The sequence below is a fragment of the Triplophysa dalaica genome, chromosome 18, assembly GCF_015846415.1.
Source record: "Triplophysa dalaica isolate WHDGS20190420 chromosome 18, ASM1584641v1, whole genome shotgun sequence".
Lineage (NCBI taxonomy): Eukaryota > Metazoa > Chordata > Actinopteri > Cypriniformes > Nemacheilidae > Triplophysa > Triplophysa dalaica.
Genome location: NC_079559.1, coordinates 296836 through 308864, shown reverse-complemented (window position 1 = coordinate 308864; position 12029 = coordinate 296836). Strand labels below are relative to the sequence as shown.

Genomic DNA, 12029 nt, shown 5'->3' with positions numbered 1-12029 from the left:
GTACGGTGATCATGTGTGTGTGATGTTCACTAGAGATCAAACTTTCACACAAACACATTTGAATAAAGTTTGTGTTTTCTGAACGCTTTTGTCCGAAAGGAACTTCTGTGAACAGAAACGATAAAAGTGACACACGGTCAGGCGAGTTGTGCTGTCATTCACACTCGTCTCCAGTCGTCTGGTGGTTGTCAGCGTGTTGTGTTATTATGACAGGTGTGTGTTCCCAGTTTGTAACCTTTTTTCCTAACGCTGAGGACAACTGCTTTCAGTTCATGGATCTGTTTTTATTAAAACACAGAGTTGATTCTGTTATCATGTGAGGGATCTAAAGGTGTTGTATAAAGATGCTGTGACGTGTGTGCCGGATGTTCAAATCTTCTTCATCAACTGTTGAACTTTTTCAAGAAGTCCTCATGTTGAACTCCGAGAGGTTTGATCAGTCGAGAGAGGTTTATTGATCCCTTCATCAGAAGTGAAGAGTAATTGTTGTCTGTCAGGTCAGTGCTGTCATGGGGTGTGTCGTGTCGTGTTGTGTTGTGTAAGTGTTTAGATGGATGTGACATATTAAAGGAAGTGTCCGTATGATGTTTATCTGTGTTCCTGTGAACTTCACATTGAGAAACACACGCGCACATCAAGGTCTTGTGTTCCTGCTCAAACACACGCTCTCCTTAAGTCTGTAGAATCACATTTAAGCTACTGTGTGTTTTCATCTTCTCTCGCTGGGTTTGTGTGCTTTTTCTTCTGTGAATGTTCAGACTTCACCTGCACTTCTGTGTTTGACTGCTGATCAGTTGAAATGATGAATTGTGTCATATGTCCTTCTGAATGATGCTGTGTTTTCTCCTCCTGTTTTCTGTTGTTGTGTTTCGGATGATATCTTGTAGTATTCAGATGGTATGATGAGGGGTACAGGTGTCATGCGTGTGCTGATCTCCGTGTTCTGTGTGTGTTGCTGTGAGTTACATGAACACCCCTCACATCACATCATTCAGATCTGATCTTACACACATGATCAATTCACCGTGCGTCTTTGATTCTCAGGTGAATCATCTGTCCAGAGAAACAAACAGCGCTTCAGCATTCAAGGTAACACTGTAACAAAAATCCTATCAATTAAATTACTGGAAAAACAGAAATATGCCGTAAAATATTGTTTTTCTGTAATATTGTAGGATATAAGGATATATGTTCAATTGTTTTCTCCCTTTTATTGAAATGTGTTGTCTTGTTGTGTCATTTTATAGTTTTTGACCGTATTTAAAAAAAAATGTAAAACAAATCTTGTTTAAAGGACTGATCGGATGTGCACTTTCAACAAGTTGGTTTGATTTATTACGGTCTTCTTGAAATGTCTGGAACATATTTTGCTTAGAAACACTCAATGGCTGAGAAAACAAAGCCCTTTTGGCCTCATCTAACACAGTTTTGGTTCATGTCTCTTTAAATGGTAATGAGCTACTGTGCACCCCTTCCGTCCGGCGTATAAACACAACACACGTGTAGCACTGCCATGGCAATGGTTCAGCTAAATGATGTTTCCTGAACTCCTCTGCGGTTAGTTTCGTTTAAAACGTCTCAAATCATTCTTCCGGAGACTAAAATATCTCTCACAGTGTTCACCTTGTGCGTGTATGATTGCATAAAATCCACGCAATGCAAACCTTCACGTGGATTTGAGCGCATGTCGTTGACAGGTTATAATGTTACACTAGTTATGCTCTTTAATTGATGGGATAACTATGTGTGCTGTGACAGATTTTTCATACTAGGGACGAATGATTTGAGATGTTTAAAATGAAATTTATCGCGCAAACAAGCAGGTTTTTACGTATGGTTTCCACTAAAAATAAAATAAATCCACTCTTGACTCTTCTGAGATTTAGACTCTGTGCAGAACTTTAGTCATGGCGTCACGTACACCGCTGTCACTTGTGAAAACAACAATGTCGACAGTATCGTGGGTGAAATTGTGTAGATAAAGGGGCGATTATATTATAATAAGAGTCTGTGTCTGTGTCACATCAGGAGCGAAATCTGAACGTCTGGATTTCTCACATGCTTGCAGAGAAAAGCTCATCAAAACAAAGTTACTGGGATCTTGTTTTTCACGTTTTCTGGGTTGCAAGATGCACTGGGGACCTAATTATAGCACTTAAAACACAGAAAAAGTGGGATTTTCATCCGATGACTCCATAAAAAAAATCCTGAAATTTTCTGTTTGTAGAAATAAAACTGTAAAATAAAGGGGTTTTCCCTGTAAAATCACATTTCCTCGGTTTTTCTTGTAAAGTCAAAGTGTTTTTCTGCAATTTGACATTTTTTGACTGTATTTTAAGAAAAATGCATTGAAACCTTTTTTTTTTCAAAATGAATACACACACACACATCATTCAAAAGATGTAGAAACAGAAAAAAACTGAAACATGTAAAAGTGGTGAAAGCAGGAAATGTTAAGTGTTTGATGTTGAGATGATTCACCAGAGCTGACAGTCACTGGGGTTGACCTGAAGGATTGTGGGAAACAGAAGAATGTCTGTGTGATGTCCAGCTCTGACTGTCTGAACACAGCGTCTGACGGGACACCTGATGTTCTCACATCACCTGGTATGAATCTGTTTCACATCACATCACGCAGCGTCTTCTGCCAGTCTTAATGTCATCTCTGATGTCTGTTCTGAAGAGAACTTTGTGAACACGTCGTGTCACTTCGTGAAGCACGAGGAGTCTTTCACCTGCCGCTGGAGTCAGATGAGCCACGTCACAACCGTCAACACTTTCATCATCAGCAGGTGTTTCTCACACGAGAATCTGTCTGATCCATTAACAGCAAACGTGTGAATGACTGATGTCTTGTCTGTCTCACAGAGAGAACGACATCATCTCCTGTCGCTCCATTTTAAATCCTTATTCCAGTTTTGACTTCGTCATTAAATCTGTGAACGTCTTCAGTCAGAGAGAGATCTTCTCACACGTCTCTTCTGTGATCCTGGATGAAATCGGTAGCGTGACGCTCATTGTGTTTATGGAATAATTACAGAATAGAATGTGAAATGGAGTTGAAATGAGAATGTGATGATTGTGTTTGACAGTTCAGGCTCCTCGGCCGGTGATCACATCTGTGAACAGTACAGACACATCATTGAACGTGTCGTGGACCAGCAAGGACGTGACCGTCACTAAATGCCAAATCCGTTACAGACGTCTGGACACAGAGTCATGGACGGAGGTCAGGGTGTTAACATTATTAATGTCTCATCAACACACATGAACGCTCTTGAGTTTTGTCTGAAGTGAATGTGATTGACTCTATGTCAGAGTGTCGTGCTGGACGTTTGTGTGGAGTTTGTGCACATCATCTGTGATCTTCAGCCCTTCACTGAATACAGTGTGAGCGTCTGCTGCTGTCACGAGTCAGGCCAATGGAGTCAATGGAGTTCTGAAGCTCGGGTCATGACCTCAGAGACCAGTGAGTGTCAACAACATCTAACACCTTCTCTTAAAGTTCTCAAAGTTATTCAAAAAACATTCCTGCAGTTAAAGTGACACTTCACCCAAAAATGAAAATACTGTCATCATTTCCTCACCTTCCAGTTGTTCCATATCTGTATAAATGTCTTTGTTCTGATGAACACAGAGAAGATATTTGGAAGAATGCATATAACCGAACTGATCTCAACACACATTGACTCTCATAAGTGGAAAACTACTCCATCGTTTACTGTTCTGTTGAACACAAAAGAAGATATTTTGAAGAATGTAGGACAACAAACAGTTCTGGGGCACTTTTTTCAACTGCTATGGGAGCATTCTTCCAAATATCTTCCTCTGAACAAAGACATTTATACACATTTGGAACAACTCGAAGGTGAGTCAATGATGACAGAATTTTCATTTTTGGTTGAAATAACCCTTTAAGAGTATTTAATCTACATTATGTCATTGCTAATCATGATACAATTGGTATTTGGTATAAATTGGTATCCAACTGTTATTTTCATATCGTTTAATACATTCATAAAGAATGTTTTTATAATGTTATAGGAACGTTTTCACAGACCAAACATGTTTTTGTTGTCTGCTGAGAGTCAGTGTGATTCTGATCTTGTTGTGTGTGTGACAGTTATGATGTGTGTGTGTTTGTAGTGCCGCGAGCAGCTCCTCAGGTCAGTTATTATCTGGCTTTGGACAGAACCTCAGGAAGCCGTCAGCTGTGGATTCTCTGGAAGGTCAGAGTTTGTTTCAGTTGTGTTTGACCGCAGGCATCAATGAAAACTCTCTGGTTTATGAATGAAGTCATTGTGTTAAACTTCACATGTTGGGTGGAACTAGTTACTACACTGAATTTAAATTTTTTAAATACGTACAAAGTATAGGCAGAAAATGAACAGTACATTTTCCTTTATTTTACGGACATTTCAGTTGATGATAAAATGTAATTTTATTTAGTGCAAAGTGTAAAATACAGGTAAAACAACTGTAAAAAAATAATATTAATTCAATAATTCATATTTATACCATATACAGAGTGCAAGTAATGAGTTACTGAAATTTAATTACATTTCACTTGAGAAAGTAAAGTAAGGGATTACTCTTATTTTGTCTGTAATTTAATGACAGATACTTCTGATGTAATGAAACTCAATACTGTGTGTAATATATGTGTGTGTGCAATAGTGGAACTCACATCAAAATTCAAAGTCTAACTTTAAGATCTGTTCTTTAATGTGTAATTCTCACATTTGTTTACTTTGGTCAGTTAATTATAATACTTTTTGTAGTTTAATATGATGTTTTTGAATAAATTAAATAATTAGTTTCATTGAATCACTGAACTAATCAAGGTTGATGTATGATATAGAAAGTTATGAGTAATGAGTCATGAAATACTTTTTGGAGAGAGTCATTTGTACAGTAATCTTATTACACAATTGAATATGTAACTAGTAACTAGTAATGGATTACTTTTTCAGAGTGATTTACCCAACGGTGTTGTTCTGTTTGTGATGCATTCATTAACATTCACACATGGTTATTCTGAAAGGCTTTGGATCCATCAGACGCCGGCGGGATCATTCAAGGATATGAAGTGTCCGTCACTCGTCTCTCTGAGCGCCGAAGCGTCCGCACATCTGATCTGAAGGTGTGTGTGCCTGTTGTGTCAGAGGAGTATGACATCACTGTGACGGCGTATAACAGAGCCGGACGCTCACCCTACCATCAGCTCAGAGTCAGTGCAGATCATCTTCAGGGTGAGAACGCTCTTACTGTCTGATCACATCATGAAAACATCAGATGATGAATGAATGAGCTGTAATGTTGTGTTCAGCTGTGTCTGTGGTCGAGGGTCTCTGGGTTTCTTCAGAGGGTCTCTCACTCCGTCTCCACTGGATTTATGACTTGACCGCAGTGAATGTGAGCGAGTTTGCCATTGAATGGAGATCTTCTTCAAAGCCGTCTTCCGGCGGATGGAAGCGAGTGAATGGATGCTACTCATATGCACTTCTGTCAGGTCATCTTTTTGTTTAGATGCGTAATGAACATCTCAAACTCACAGGAGAACAACGTCTCCAGACTTTAAGAAATAAATGTTTTTGTCATGTATTACACTATAATAAAAAATAAAAGACACACTCGCAGTGAAAGCATCTGTTATTTAGGTTTATTAGAATGCTTGATTCTGATTGGCCAGTTGCAACATTTGCAGGATCGTTATTCCCAGATAACAACCTCTCAAAACTAATAACACACCGTAACCCAAATGAAGCAAATCATTTTGATAGTTTTTTTGGACAAATTAAGTATATATGTCTTTTAATAACATAAATGACATTATATTTACAAATCATTAAGCCAAATTGTCTGTTCGTCACATTTGAACTTCATTTCTGTCCTTAAAACCAAAACCGTCTTTTCAGAGCATTCGTTAAAGCATTCTGCATTCGATTAAAATGAGCTAATAAAATATTTCAAATTCACAACTTATGTCCAGTTTGTTTCTCATGTGGCAAGTAGCCGTGTAATAAGCGGGATAATAAATCAAAGAATTCTTGATTTTTAAGGCTGAACATGTCAAATGACCCTTATGTGCCTTAATGTATAGTGACCAAAAGTGATGTCTGGTGTGTCATATTTATCCAAAACTTGCTTTTAATGTCTCCTTACATTACATCACTAAAGCATGAGGTGTATGGCACAATCAAAATGGACAAAACACTACGTTTGCACAGAGACATTTATATTTCACTTGTCAAAATGATTTGCTGCATCCAGGTAACCGTGTGTTATCAGTTCAATCAGAATCAAAGAGCCGTGTAATATCGAAAGTTCACTTTCACTCACGACTGAACGTGTTGAGATTTGATGTAGATGATATTGTGTCACAGGTATTATATCAGAAGAGACGTACAGCATCAGTGTTTATTCCATTCATGGTTCTCTTTGTGGACCGCCGGTGTCCGTCTCCGCTGATCTAAAGCACGGCAGTGAGTACACACGCACACACACACGCACACACACACACAATGTTCTTCTTACTCGGATCTCTCGTGTGTTTCAGCTCTGATGGATCTGGTGAGCTTTCGTCTGGTCAGCGTGACAAAGTCATGTGTGACAGTGAAGTGTGTGTGGAGAGAGACGGAGCCGAGCGTTCATGTGCTTCAGTACACACTGATGATAAAGGGAAAACATCTGAGTCAATGTAACACACACTCTCATTCATTCAACTTTACATGTCTTTGTGTCACATCTCTCACTCTTTCTGAATCTCACTCCCTCTCTCTCTCTCTCTCACTCTTTCTGAATCTCACTCTCTCTCTCTCGTTCCCTCTCTCTCTCTCTCTCTCTCTCTCTCTCACTCTTTCGGAATCTCACTCCCTCTCTCTCTCTCTCACTCTTTCTGAATCTCACTCCCTCTCTCACTCTTTCTGAATCTCACTCTCTCTCTCTCGTTCCTCTCTCTCTCTCTCTCTCTCTCTCTCACTCTTTCTGAATCTCACTCCCTCTCTCTCTCTCTCTCTCTCTTTCTGAATCTCTCTCTCTCTCTCTCTCTCTCTCTCTCTCTCTCTCTCTCACTCTTTCGGAATCTCACTCCCTCTCTCTCTCTCTCTCTCTCTCTCTCTCACTCTTTCTGAATCTCACTCCCCCTCTCTCTCTCTCTTTCGGAATCTCACTCCCTCTCTCTCTCTCTCTCTCTCTCACTCTTTCGGAATCTCACTCCCTCTCTCTCTCTCTCTCTCTCTCTCACTCTTTCTGAATCTCACTCCCCCTCTCTCTCTCTCTCTCTCTCTCACTCTTTCTGAATCTCACTCCCTCTCTCACTCTTTCTGAATCTCACTCTCTCTGTCTCGTTCCCTCTCTCTCTCTCTCTCACTCTTTCTGAATCTCACTCCCTCTCTCTCTCTCTCTCTCTCTCTCTCTCTCTCTCTCTCACTCTTTCTGAATCTCACTCCCTCTCTCTCACTCTTTCTGAATCTCACTCCCTCTCGCTGTCTCTCACTCTTTCTGAATCTCACTCCCTCTCTCTCTCTCTCTCTCTCTCTCTCACTCTTTCTGAATCTCACTCCCTCTCTCTCTCTCACTCTTTCTGAATCTCACTCCCTCTCGCTGTCTCTCACTCTTTCTGAATCTCACTCCCTCTCTCTCTCTCTCTCTCTCTCTCTCTCTCTCTCTCTCACTCTTTCTGAATCTCACTCCCTCTCTCTCTCTCTCTCTCTCTCTCTCTCTCTCACTCTTTCTGAATCTCACTCCCTCTCTCTCACTCTTTCTGAATCTCACTCCCTCTCGCTGTCTCTCACTCTTTCTGAATCTCACTCCCTCTCTCTCTCTCTCTCTCTCTCTCTCTCTCTCTCTCTCTCTCTCTCTCACTCTTTCTGAATCTCACTCCCTCTCTCTCTCTCACTCTTTCTGAATCTCACTCCCTCTCGCTGTCTCTCACTCTTTCTGAATCTCACTCCCTCTCTCTCTCTCTCTCTCTCTCTCTCTCTCTCTCTCACTCTTTCTGAATCTCACTCCCTCTCTCTCTCTCACTCTTTCTGAATCTCACTCCCTCTCGCTGTCTCTCACTCTTTCTGAATCTCACTCCCTCTCGCTCTCTCTTTCTGACTCTTACTCTCTGTCTCTCTCTTTGTGATTCTCTCTCTCTCTCCCTCCCTCTCTCTCTCTCTCCCTCCCTCTCTCTCTCTCTCTCTCTCCCTCCCTCCCTCCCTCCCTCCCTCCCTCCCTCCCTCCCTCCCTCCCTCTCTCTCTCTCCCATTCTGACTCCCTCACTCTATGTCTCTCTCTCTCTCTTTCTGACTCTCTCTCTCCCATTCTGACTCCCTCACTCTATGTGTCTCTCTCTCTCAGATCTCACAGTGTTTCCACATAAAGAGCAGAACTCATTCTATAATCTTCAGCCAAATACCCAGTACACTCTTTATATTCATGGACAAACAACCAGTGGGAAAGTTTCAAAGGCCAGTTTAGATGTTAAGACGCCTCTCCTAGGTAAAAACACAAATGCACCATCACACTCTCATTGAAACATGATATAACCCTCGTGTTTGTCTTAAATAATGTTTGTTCTTGACACATAAACATATGTTATTAGCATCCAGGACATGAACTGTATTGATATTCAATCGATTTATTTGACAGATTATGATGACATCATCAAATGTTGTGTTCCACTGGTTCTCCTGGTGCTTGGCTTCGGGATCTTCTCAGTTGTAATAAAGCGAGCGTAAGCACTGACATCATAAAAGTAATTTGATGGTTTCAGATGTTGACGGTGGTTGTTGTTGGCCTCACACACAGGTGTAAAGAATATTTCTGCTCAGATGTTGCTGACCCGGGTTACAGTCAGATAGGACACTGGCTCCTCAACGCTCCACGTCAGGTTTACATCGTTTCGTATTTCTCTTTGTCTTATATTTACAGGATATCAGTAGTGATATGGCATTTTTCTATCCGTTTATTATCTAGGCTAACAGCAAGGTTTGTGTTCTGATGCTGGAAGATGTTTTCACCGTTGACCAGAGCGAGAAGAACGTCATCCGTGTGGAGAGTCGTGTGTCTTCAGATGAAAATGTGAAGATGTCCAGTAAAGGTGCAGATGAGACCTCAGATGATGAGGAGAACAGCGTCAGACCCTCATGTCCAGTGGATTATGTTGGTTTACCTGTCATAACTGCTGATAATCTGGACTATGTGCCCAGTTCTCTGTGAGATGATGATAAACTCATGATTCACATCATACATGTGTCTGAAATCTCACACGCACTGAAGATCAGAAGGTTTTTTTATAAACCACAGCGTTTGCAATCAGTTTAAATGATATTGAAGACAAATGAACCTGAATGCTTTCAAACACCTTCATGTCCAGATTCACACAGATTCATTAATCTGAATACATGACACATAAATCTGTTAAGAAATAAAAGGTTTTATTTTCATTTTGAATCTGAGGTTTGTATGGTTTATGAACTCCATGTGTTCAGAGGTTTGCGTTAAAGCCCGCCCAGTGTTTGATCAGATAGTGAGCGATGGCTTGTCTGGGTGGAAAGTTGAACACGGCATGTTTGTCTTTGACCAGCGCGCTGATCACCTGAACAACAGAGAACATTACAATCAGAATCATCACACCACATCCATCAATGTGTCGATAAAGAATGGCACCTGTTCTCGTGTGAACCAGCGAGCTTCTTCGATTTCGTCTTGATCCACTCTGACGTCACTGGTCAGAGCAACGCAGTGGCAGCCAATCATCAGACAGGACGGCATCGGCCACGCCTGACACGTCTGATACTGAACCGGACCCACCAGAACACCGCTCTCCTCCAGTACCTCTCTCCTCACAGCAGCTTCAACCGTCTCCCCTGACACGCACAACATCACAACATTTAAAGAGACTTTCACCCCAAAAAATTTCTTCCACGCAACACAAAAGAAGAGATTTGAAATTTTCAAAATATCTTCTCTTGTGTTTGGCAGAGGAAAGAAAATCACACGGGTTTGACATCATTTTCATGTTGAAGTGTTTTGTTTTTGGCTGAACTGTTCCTTTAGGGGACATCTAAATGTCACTACATCAGGTCATGTTTTATGTTTTGAAAGACACTATAAAGGTTTAGCCGTTAAATGTTGCACATGAGTCATTGGCTCAGAAAAGACCCTCCAGTGATGATATTTAATCCCTCGACACAAGTGCGCGCGACTCAAGCGGGCGTGAGATACCTGCTTCGATAAATCCAGCGAGACATGAGAACATTCTGGAAGGAAAACTCTTCTTGCGTCCCAGCAGACACTGGTTCCCGTCAGCATGGATCACTAACATGATCACAACAGGATCTGCGGGAGCGGACAGATGAGACGAGTGTGAGAGATCGTGTTCTGGCGAGCGTCGGCCGAGCACTAATCAAGCGTTTACTTGCCAACTCTGGGATAGCAGGTGTTGTGGACGCCCTGGAGACTTCTGCAGCCTGCTCTCAAACAGGTCCTCTTGTAGCCTCCCTCTTCTACTTGTGTTTTGCTTCCACACGTCGGGCAAAAGCTGTATCTGCTGTGCCACGCGAGGACGGAGCGCGCTTGAGCGATGACACCTGCGTGTGAAAATCATTATTGCACACTGTTCATGCCGTTGCTAAGGTGTTCCGAGTGGTTGCTAGGGTTGTCTCAGGTTAATCGTTTAGAGACACACACTGTGACACAGAATCTCACCTGCGTCATCGTCACCGAGCAGCAGGAGTCCGGGCATCGGCCCCTTCAGAAAGAAAGCATTTGGATCTTTGGCTTCCATGAGTCTGGTGGGATCATCTTGTGTGTTCAGAGCGAACCAGGTGACCGGCTCGTCTCCCTCCGTCTCCACGCGTCTCTCTTGCTTCTCAGCCCCCAAGAAGATGACCACAGTGTCACTCAGTCTCAGCAGCTCCTCCACAGAGCTGGCTCTGAGCTTGCACAGTCTCACGTTTGGCTCGCCCTCGCTTGCGTCTTCTGCTCGCGGCGACACCAGAGGATTTAGATTGTGAAAGAGAATGTAAACGCTGCGTGCAGAAGATCGCTGCGCTGCGAGCCACTCGGAGTCTGTGCGTTTCTCGCTCATTCTGTTGAGGATCTCTCTGTTAAAGTAGATGTCCGGCTCTTCTGTCTCTCTTTCAGGCAGAACGTGATGAACGTCACCGTCCCAGCTGCTGGACAACAAACGGGCGATGTGTCTGTGACCCCAGAACAGAGCCACGTCTCGAGCCGTCTGACCGGACCTGTTTGTTGCGGTTGTGTCACACCTGTAACAGGTAAAGATGATGATGTGTTATTATGTGATCAGATCATGTGGATACATACGGTGTGGCTCAGGTTTGATGTCTGTGTGTCACCCTTTAGACAGTAAGAGTTTGATCATCTCATAGTGTCCGTGTCTGGCGGCGAGCATCAGAGCGGTCCAGCCCGTCTCTCCTCTCTGATCCATCAGCTCACTGGACTGTGACATCATGACACACACTTTCTCCACGTCTCCTCTGGATGAAGAGTCCAGAAACTCTCTCACCAGCTCAGCTTCGATTCCGCTCATCTTCTACACATTCTGATGTAAAAACACTGTACTTAACCAATGGACAGTTTAAAATGAGTTTTTCAGCATTCTGGCTTTCAGTTCTTTTGAGAGTTTGACATAAAAATACAATAAATCATACACTCACCATTTAACATCTTACTGTACGTTTTTTATTAACGCACACCTAATATAAAACGAGACCAACTTTACGTAATATAACAAAAAAATGGACATGATATAATCTGTCTGACGTCATCTGTCTCAGGAAAAAATAACACATTATGTCTGTCAATAACCGAAGATTACATGACGTCACACGGCTAATGCTTTTTATTTCTTCATCTATACAGAAAAAAGTATTTACTTACAATGTCATGTGTTCTAATTTTCTCTGGGTGGTCTAATGTTCAGTTGATGTAATGTCGCGCGATGATGATGCGCTGAAGCGTCAGAGAGAGATAGAAGAGACGCGCGCGACCTCTAGTGGAGGAGATCTGTCATT

General features: G+C 42.0%; 2 protein-coding genes across 8 annotated transcripts; one reads left to right on the top strand and one right to left on the bottom strand.

Annotated features, from left to right (window-relative positions):
- Nucleotides 1-428: 428 nt before the first annotated feature.
- LOC130439750 (interleukin-6 receptor subunit beta) lies at nucleotides 429-9441 on the top strand. Of its 6 annotated transcripts, none has more exons than XM_056772267.1 (17): nucleotides 429-497; nucleotides 888-957; nucleotides 1045-1089; nucleotides 2485-2607; nucleotides 2684-2792; nucleotides 2869-3002; nucleotides 3093-3229; nucleotides 3319-3469; nucleotides 4147-4229; nucleotides 5045-5252; nucleotides 5330-5512; nucleotides 6387-6485; nucleotides 6560-6700; nucleotides 8347-8487; nucleotides 8638-8722; nucleotides 8797-8878; nucleotides 8965-9441. In XM_056772267.1, exons 2-17 carry the CDS (start codon nucleotides 900-902, stop codon nucleotides 9205-9207), a joined length of 2022 nt encoding a protein of 673 aa, XP_056628245.1. In that variant the 5' UTR covers nucleotides 429-497; nucleotides 888-899; the 3' UTR covers nucleotides 9208-9441. The 6 variants fall into 6 exon arrangements, with proteins under 6 accessions (XP_056628245.1, XP_056628244.1, XP_056628242.1 ...); XM_056772266.1 differs by lacking the exon at nucleotides 429-497 and adding an exon at nucleotides 654-726; XM_056772264.1 differs by lacking the exon at nucleotides 429-497 and having other exon boundaries at nucleotides 660-957.
- nudt12 (nudix (nucleoside diphosphate linked moiety X)-type motif 12) lies at nucleotides 9407-11999 on the bottom strand. Of its 2 annotated transcripts, none has more exons than XM_056772277.1 (7): nucleotides 11896-11999; nucleotides 11352-11557; nucleotides 10699-11261; nucleotides 10413-10580; nucleotides 10216-10329; nucleotides 9658-9857; nucleotides 9407-9586 (listed from the first exon to the last, which is right to left on the bottom strand). In XM_056772277.1, the coding sequence occupies exons 2-7, from the start codon at nucleotides 11543-11545 to the stop codon at nucleotides 9476-9478; spliced, it is 1350 nt and encodes a 449-aa protein (XP_056628255.1). In that variant the 5' UTR covers nucleotides 11546-11557; nucleotides 11896-11999; the 3' UTR covers nucleotides 9407-9475. The 2 variants fall into 2 exon arrangements, with proteins under 2 accessions (XP_056628255.1, XP_056628254.1); XM_056772276.1 differs by lacking the exon at nucleotides 11896-11999 and adding an exon at nucleotides 11673-11870.
- Between the last annotated feature and the right edge of the window lie 30 nt (nucleotides 12000-12029).

Excerpts from the sequence above, each read along its gene's own strand:
- nudt12 (XM_056772277.1), bottom strand. The coding sequence starts at position 11,545 with ATGAGCGGAATCGAAGCTGAGCTGGTGAGAGAGTTTCTGGACTCTTCA. Across the intron at positions 10,330-10,412 it reads CACCTGCTATCCCAGAGTTG|ATCCTGTTGTGATCATGTTA; the intron begins GCAAGTAAACGC and ends CCGCTCCCGCAG. Across the intron at positions 9,587-9,657 it reads GCTGGTTCACACGAGAACAG|GTGATCAGCGCGCTGGTCAA; the intron begins GTGCCATTCTTT and ends TCTGTTGTTCAG.
- LOC130439750 (XM_056772267.1), top strand. The coding sequence starts at position 900 with ATGATGAGGGGTACAGGTGTCATGCGTGTGCTGATCTCCGTGTTCTGT. Across the intron at positions 2,793-2,868 it reads AACACTTTCATCATCAGCAG|AGAGAACGACATCATCTCCT; the intron begins GTGTTTCTCACA and ends TCTGTCTCACAG. Across the intron at positions 3,230-3,318 it reads ACACAGAGTCATGGACGGAG|AGTGTCGTGCTGGACGTTTG; the intron begins GTCAGGGTGTTA and ends ACTCTATGTCAG.